Source organism: Scatophagus argus, chromosome 14 (assembly GCF_020382885.2).
Source record: "Scatophagus argus isolate fScaArg1 chromosome 14, fScaArg1.pri, whole genome shotgun sequence".
Taxonomy (NCBI): Eukaryota; Metazoa; Chordata; class Actinopteri; family Scatophagidae; genus Scatophagus; species Scatophagus argus.
In genome coordinates, this window is record NC_058506.1 from 14,937,230 (window position 1) to 14,945,454 (window position 8,225).

At 38.6% G+C, this 8,225-nt stretch overlaps 1 protein-coding gene and 1 non-coding gene across 4 annotated transcripts in view; both read left to right on the forward strand.

Moving 5' to 3' along the window:
• cpeb4b (cytoplasmic polyadenylation element binding protein 4b) overlaps positions 1-8,015 on the forward strand; it is a 28,934-nt gene extending 20,919 nt beyond the window's left edge. The window contains exons 6-12 of one of the 3 annotated variants that reach the window (XM_046410113.1): positions 250-420; positions 575-664; positions 744-862; positions 1,001-1,115; positions 2,497-2,678; positions 3,239-3,510; positions 3,625-8,015. In XM_046410113.1, the coding sequence (XP_046266069.1) occupies positions 250-420; positions 575-664; positions 744-862; positions 1,001-1,115; positions 2,497-2,678; positions 3,239-3,466 (905 nt within the window). In that variant the 3' untranslated portion in view covers positions 3,467-3,510; positions 3,625-8,015. The other 2 variants (XM_046410115.1, XM_046410114.1) reach the window with 2 other exon arrangements.
• A 128-nt stretch (positions 8,016-8,143) lies between these two features.
• trnal-aag lies at positions 8,144-8,225 on the forward strand. Its single transcript has one exon. It is a non-coding gene; the product is annotated as a tRNA-Leu (tRNA).

The following is an 8,225-nucleotide window of genomic DNA, read 5'->3' on the forward strand; positions in this document are numbered from 1 at the left end:
TATTATTTTATTATTTAATTACATCTTAATCCACTTCAGTGATGTGGTAAGTGATGTCAGATCAAGAAAGCAAATAAAAGGTGGACATTCACTGCACTGGAAAATTAATGAAAAATTAATAAAGGTGCCAATCTACAGTGTCATCACTATCTTTGTGCTGTAATCATGATCAGCTTTACTCCTACAGCTCTCTTTGGGAAATTAACCTTTCTCTGCTCTCCTTCTGCTCCTCTTCGTTTTCTCTCTCAGGCCACTCCTCTCTCTTCCCCATGGAGGATGGGTTCCCCGATGATGAGCGTGGTGATCAGGGTCTAGCAGGCCTGGGCTCTCCACACTGCTTTCCACACCAGAACGGAGAGCGGGTCGAACGCTACTCGCGCAAGGTCTTTGTTGGAGGACTGCCCCCTGACATAGATGAAGGTAAAGCAGTTGCATTAAGGTCAGAAGGATTTCTTCATCTCTGAGATGGTGAACTTGTAGGAAGGGTATACCATAAGATGCCATTAGAAAATTACACTTGCAACAAAAGCCCAAGGGCTGCCAGTAAAAATTCATTCTGTCTGCTTTATTTCAGATGAGATAACAGCCAGTTTCCGGCGTTTTGGCCACCTGTTTGTTGACTGGCCTCACAAAGCGGAGAGCAAATCCTATTTTCCACCCAAAGGTATGTTAAAATCACTGTTATATTGACTCTTTATTGTTTACACTTAAATTTATTACTAAACCTGTATTATTTTGTACAGGCTATGCCTTCCTGCTGTTCCAGGATGAGAGCTCAGTGCAGGCTTTGATCGATGCCTGCATCGAGGAGGACGGCAAGCTGTACCTGTGTGTGTCCAGCCCCACCATCAAAGACAAACCGGTCAGTGGGAGCACACACGTCCATCTGCTCACATCTCTTTCTGTGCCTTACTTGTTGTCATGGCTTTTAACTAACTTTATAAGCAGCTTGTTGTCATTCATTTCTGGAGCTGAAACCTGTTGGTTTTCTCTGTGGCAGGTCCAGATCCGCCCATGGAACCTGAATGACAGCGACTTTGTGATGGATGGATCTCAGCCTCTGGATCCGAGGAAAACCATCTTTGTAGGCGGTGTCCCTCGTCCGCTCCGTGCAGGTATCCCTTATTATTATGTTTGTCTTTTTATGTCAGGCTTTTTTTTTCCTGCAGGTCCATTAACAAAAAAAATGGGTGTTTACACTGACAACACTTCCATTTATAGTATATACTGCGCATAAGGCTTTTAATCCCTTGTGTTTGTTATTGTATATTTCCCATATTTTCTGTCATTTATCAAAAGACTTCTCAGTGTAAATGTTTTCAGTACAATTTGCATTTTATTAGGAATGCATGCAAATAATGTGTTAAATAGGGTAGTTTTCCTATTTTGAACAGTGAATGTGCACATTTTGGAAAACATTGTCTGTATATGCCAGTGGGCCATCACAATAAGAGTAGGTATAATAAAATGTTATTTCCACGATAGGGCAGACTATATGTTTTCTGCCGTTATGTGATAAAATATGTGTATATATTACTGTCAGCCCTTGCCCAAATGGAAAATATCAGAATATTGAGTATCTGCAAAAATCCAATATTGTGCATCACTACATTGTATCCTGTTGCATGTGTTTATACGATAAATCACAAATAAGCAGAACAAAGTGGCAATCCTTCACCTCTCATGCTAAATTTATTCCTCACTTTTGAAGTGCCAGCTTTGAGTAAAATTGTCTTTTCAGTAAGACACTGCAGTATGCTCAACTTGTGTTCATGATAAACATTAGACTTGCTAGAGGCTGGAGCTAAAACAAAATGAAATCGCCTTTGACCTATCAGGACGTATTCTCTGTGGCGGGCTGTGCTGCTCAGCATATTTAAATCCTCTTTTTATCCTGGTTGCATTGTTATGTGTGGTGCGTGTTTGTGTTTTTTGCACTGGTGGTAGCTGTGGTAATGACCAAGGTCATAGGACCTGCGGTGCATTAAATGTTTCATGACCCTGTTATAATATTTGGGTCTAAATTTACATGTGCACAATCTACAAAAAAAACAAACAAACTGGCATTTGACTTTTTTATGTTTTAACAAGTAAAGCTGCATTGTCCATTTGCAGGTTATCTCCCTACAGTTTGCATATTTGCTAACTGCTTTTGAGAAAACACAATACAGACCTACAAAACTTTTTATCAATTTATTGCAGCCATTTCAGCAGCTGAAACTGCCGTGTTATTTGCCCTGTTAAACTGCACTGAACTTTAATCCATCTGTTGACGGCTTTAAGCTTTCAGATCAACAACCCTCATCACCTTGTTGTGTGGAGTGTTTGTGTTCCCTGAGTACATGGTTTATATTTTAAGCCCGTATGTGTATGTATTCTTTGGATTTTGCCAGAATGTTTGTTATTGTGTTCATGTCTTCTGCTTCTGTGCATCAGGCTTGCTCGTGTGAAAATTTTCTTCACTTAGTTTCACGAAACTATTTGCCTCTTTTGCAGTGGAGCTGGCCATGATTATGGACCGCCTCTATGGCGGAGTTTGCTACGCTGGCATTGACACAGACCCTGAGCTGAAGTACCCCAAGGGAGCGGGGCGGGTCGCCTTCTCTAATCAGCAGAGCTACATTGCTGCTATCAGTGCTCGCTTTGTACAGCTGCAGCATGGAGAAATCGATAAACGGGTGAGTCGAAAGAAAAGAGTACGCAGTGTTTTTCCGTCTCCCCTCTTGGCCCCCTTCTTTCCTTATTTGTCTCCCCCACATCTCAATTCCTGTTCTGTTTCCCTCAAACTCTCCTTGCCTTTGCCCCGTTTCAGAGTTGTTCCGAAGGTCTTACTAGATTTTCTTTAGATGTGAAACATTCTGCAGTGTATACAGTATTAGTTGGCTTATCGTCATAGAATGTGTGGTATTCAAGTTTTCTCACAAATTCAAATTGGATTCAACCAAACAGGGTGGTAGCACGGAACAGGATCAAAAAGACTTCAACAAAATCCACCATTTTACTGCTTATTAATAGCAGTGTCCTGTTAACAGCTGCAGTGGGAAGTAGAAAAGCAGGAACAGTCGTTGGTAGAACAGAGTGATAAAATTAAAACCGTTACAGGCAGTTTGAGGACGGTTATTGAGAAAATTGTTGAAGTTACTGAGAGGTTCAGGGGTGTATCAGTTGTACAACTGTTACATTTTCCAACTAACCATAAGTTCTCAGATTCATTTTCTATTCCCACCTCTGTTTGCAGGTGGAAGTGAAGCCATACGTGCTGGATGACCAGCTGTGCGATGAGTGCCAGGGAACTCGCTGCGGCGGCAAGTTTGCACCGTTCTTCTGCGCCAACGTCACCTGTCTGCAGTACTACTGTGAGTACTGCTGGGCAGCCATCCACTCGCGCGCTGGACGAGAGTTTCACAAACCCCTGGTGAAGGAGGGAGGCGACCGACCCCGTCACATCTCCTTCCGCTGGAACTGAGCGGACGATAGAGAGGGAAAGGCAACAGGGGAGCAGGAGGGCAGGTAGTGCAGGAGTCGCAAATCATTGTACAAATAAATGCACTTTTCTGTTGCTGGTTCCTTTTTGCTCTAATTTCACTGAAACTTTTTTTCTCTTTTTTTTTTTTTTTTTTTAAGTTAATAGATATCTATATTTTGAAGACAGAAAAGAAAAACTGGAATTATATCCAAATATGTCCAGCAAGGAAAAAGATATGTAACATAATTTTATTTATGCGTTTGATTTGTGAAATATTCTTATGAGTTCTCAAAAATACATATATTGTAAAGTTTGAGGTGTGATATGGTACTCTGCTATTCAATTGGCATTTTTTTTTTCTAAACAACGCATTTGATTTTAATTTTGATACGAGAAGCCCCAAAACAAATACACTTCATTTGAGGTTTGATTGACTTCTTTTGTAGCAGAGCTGTTTTGCTTTTGTTATGTATCAAGTCTCCAGAGCCAACAGTTTGTCATTGGCTATTTGTTTCTGAGAGGTGTGACAAAGGTTATCTATTGATACAAGAGGCTCCAGAGCAAATGTGATTTGAAGGAAAAAAAAAGAAAAAGGTGTTGCTAAAGAAGAGTGCACTTATTTCCAGTTTAAAGAGTGCAGATCCAGTGTATGAGACCCTTAGTAGTTAACCAAAGCTGAATCTTAATTAACTTTGAAGAACAGAGAGGGCCCACTGCAGAAAGAAATGGATTCTTTTCCCTACCAGATCAAAATGTTTGAACCTCTCTCTTTCTTTCTTTTTTTTTTTTTTTTTGATTTCCAAGATCATACAAATATTTTGATGTTACTTGAAAACCACAACAAAATTTTAGCAACACATATTTGGGTTTTGATCTCCATTTTGACATGCAAAAACTAATACCTCAAACTCAGCTGCTAGTGTGCCGAATACAGTTTAAAAAAAAGAAAAGAAAGACGGCAAGAAAGAAAACAGTATCACTCACTGGTGTTCTTCTTTCCTTAGAACTATAATCAAAGGGAAGTGGTGCAACAGACTGAGTGTAATGTGACCGGCACAGTTTTGTACTCGCTTGCTTCATCACCTCCTTATTTTTGTAATCAAACCCAGGGTTGTGCTATTGACAGAGCAGAGCAACGTACAGTATACATCGTATTAGGGGAATGTATAGTGTAGGGAGGCTACAGGAGAGACAGACAGGTTTACTGGTAAAGAGACAAGTCCAGCCCCACTTCCCCCACCCCTTCCTCATGTCTGCCTTCGGCCTCTGCTGCTAAGCTAGCGGCTAACAGAGGGTAGGGCCTCATTCATAAAACCTGTGTCACGGTCGAGGCTTGGATTCAGATCCTACAGGACTGAGGTTAAGGTAACTCCTCGAGAGAAGGCTTGTCGTGGGGCCACCTTTTTATTCAGTTTTTAGGGGCTACTGCCAAGCTGGGAAACGCCTGTCTTTGTCAGATTGTTTTCTTTTAATGCATTTGTGCAATTCTCCCAAGTCTTTAATGACAAAGTTTGACTTTGCATCCAAGAGTCAGTTACATTTAATGAAAGAAGCAATTTAACTTTATCTGCTTTCCGAATTGTCAGCACACATTTGAGTCACGGAGGGATCTGCCCTTGTGGCGAACTCTCTATCCTTTCTCCTGCCAAGCTAATCCAACTCAGCATCCAGTGTTTCTGAAGCATAAATGAAGATAGTCTCTGCAGTGTGCTCTACTACTACACACTTGTTACCCACATGCAGTTTGCTCGTGATAATGGTCGGTTCTACCCAGTGGCTTTTGGGAACCAAAGATGGCTGTGGAGTAGTGGGTCATACTGTAGCTCATTTCTTATTTAGGTTTTATTCCTATGTTCTTTCTCATTTCTTCAAGGACGTTTTTCCTATATATATATTTTAATATCTGTCACTTCTACCCAGTTTTGCTTAACTGTCAAGCCCAGCAAACCAAAGATTGGCCTTGAACACAATATATTTATATATAGATGTATTTGACAGTGCAGTCAAAACCCATTAGAACACCAGTGGAAAAAAAACAACAGGGCTTGCAGACACACAAACAGACACACACTTACTCTCTCTCACACACACACTCACACTCACACACACACACACACTCATACACAAGGCCTCACTCTCCATAGCTCAAAATGGAGGTGCACGCCAGTAGGCACTAGTTCTTTTTATCTCAAATAGGTCTGCGTGTTTGGGAAAGTTTAACACAAAGTGCACATTCACACGGCGAAAGTAAAAACTAATCCTCACAGTTGTTTGACATTGTAAGTCACTCAGTGGCAACCTACTAGCCGAGCATTTAAATATGTCAGGGAGTTAGTACAGAAACTTGATTATACACACTAGTGAGAAACGTATCCTCATATCGGCGTGGTGTCGTGGCACCAGTTTTGCACCCTGGATATTAGTTTTGTGGGTGCGGTGGGTGAGCATTTTAGAAGTTAAAACACTTTGTGAAGAATTTGCTGTTAAATGAGATGAAAAAAAAAAGATTATTTTATACATGGCCTGCTGATTTTTGGTACAGTGTTTTCTAGCTAAATTATTTTGTCATGCACATATAAACATTTATTATGCACTACTTTTCTAAATATTTTTTCTTTTTCCAACAGTCATTTTAGGCACATTTTTCACAAATGGGGAAACTCCTTTTTGCAATACCTCAATTTTTCACATTGTGAAAGGTAGCTTTTGTACTTTTGTTACTGAGAGATCTGCATATATGGAAATGTTCATTTTAAGAAAAAAAGTTGAGTGATTTCAAGATATATTATTTTCAATTATGCTTTTTATACATTTCAGTGCTGAGGAAACTTTACAACTAAGTGCGCACTTGGTGTTGACGCGACTTCAGATCTGCAGAGGAGAGACCAAAGTGTATTGCTCTCTTGGTCTTAGCTTTTCGTACACTAGATGTTTCCAGTCAATCTGGTCAATAACAGCATGGCGAGAATAAAAAAAGAAAAAAAAGAAAAAAGAAACAAAAAAAGAAAAAAAGAAAAGAACTTGTAATTTGAAATTGATGTTAATGTCTCTAAACATGACTATTCTAGTTGGAAAATGGTAACTTCTGTCTTGGTTTCCTCTCCATAGATGGAGCATAACTTATTATAAGGAGAATGCAAAATTTGGTTCACGCTTAATGCTGAATCTTGTATCACAAGAATGGATGTTTGGTGTTTAGATATTTTAATATTTGAAAAAAAAAGTATATATATATTCTTGAACTTGCCAACTAGCACCTATTGTAATCCTTAGCATGCATGACAAAAGAAAAAAAGAAAATGACAAGTACATGAATTAGCTATTAAAATTAATTGTTGTGGTGTGCACCAAATGTTTCTCAACTATTAAGTTAAGGACACCCCAAACCCACTCTGACCTCACCTCACCCCCACCCCCCCCATCCACCCTCCCCTCTCCCACGTGTCGAACTCCTCGCTTCCCCATTCGCAGACCTCTGCAGGATGCACATGACAGAGCGATAAAGACGAGAAACAAGACAGAAACCTAACTTTAAATCGATTTGGCAGTGCAGGACTTTGAGCATCCTTATAGAACACTGTTTAAGAAGACTTGAGAACTCATCCCCACTGTCTGTCGAGGTGATCTTATATAGACCTATCTGGAGGAAGGGGAGCTTAAAGACTTGAATGTGGTAAATGTTGCAAGTTAACTTCAAGTTGTTATGTGCAATACTTCTTTTGAACCTTTTTCCAGATAAAGACTCTTTGCAATGTAATTCTTTAATGCCATTTTTAATTGCAGACATTTAATTAAAGAAGATGTTAATATGTTTTTCACAGTCATTTTCTACTGTTATTGTAATCCTTTTCATGCTGGTGTTTGTAAAAAAGAAAAGAAATCGAACTATTTGTACTAATATAAATAATTGAAGTTATTTTTAAAACATTAAAGGTTTTGTGCTCATTTGCTTATTTTGTTTATTTTAAGCTACTGTGATTGATTGCATTGTAATTATTAGGTCAACAATGTATTTAGCCGTTTATTGGTATATTTTTAATTGGAATGTATAATTGATTTTTATAATTTTGATCAGATTTTTGTTATATTTTTGAGGTGAAGCTTTTAATATGTTAAAGTGTCTAGTTTTTACTAATTGCTATATTGTGCTCCACAATATATGGTTCACATTTTCTGAAGGAAAATAAATATTTAAATATTTGTCTGTTAATGATGTTACTTAATGGCAAGATTTCAATAGTTTTTAACTGTGTATGGGAAGGTTGTTGTATTTATTAATAGCATTTTTTACTTAAGATATCACCTTAATTTTTATTGTCATTTCACTTTATAAGTTCCTATTTTTGTATTTTCCTTTCTAATTAAGTTATGTAATACAGATATGTCCATATTTCTAGGAGTTGGTCTGTAGAAGTGCTAGTGAAACGAAAAAGAAAAATCTAATGTTATTTAATTGTTTGCAGCCAACTATTTATAACAGTATGCATAATTTTTAAATATTTGTAATGTGAAATGTTGAATGAAATAAAACTTAACTGTGATGAAAATATATGCCTGGTGTGCTTATTCTTTTAAAAAAAACTCCTTTTGAAGTTGAGAAGTCAAATATTCATATTTGATTAACAAAACTTCTGTTTCCAGCCGGTTAAGTTGTTCTTTTAACAGTTGCTTTTTAACGGTAGCGTGGCCGAGCGGTCTAAGGCGCTGGATTAAGGCTCTAGTCTCTTCGGGGGCGTGGGTTCGAATCCCACCGCTGCCA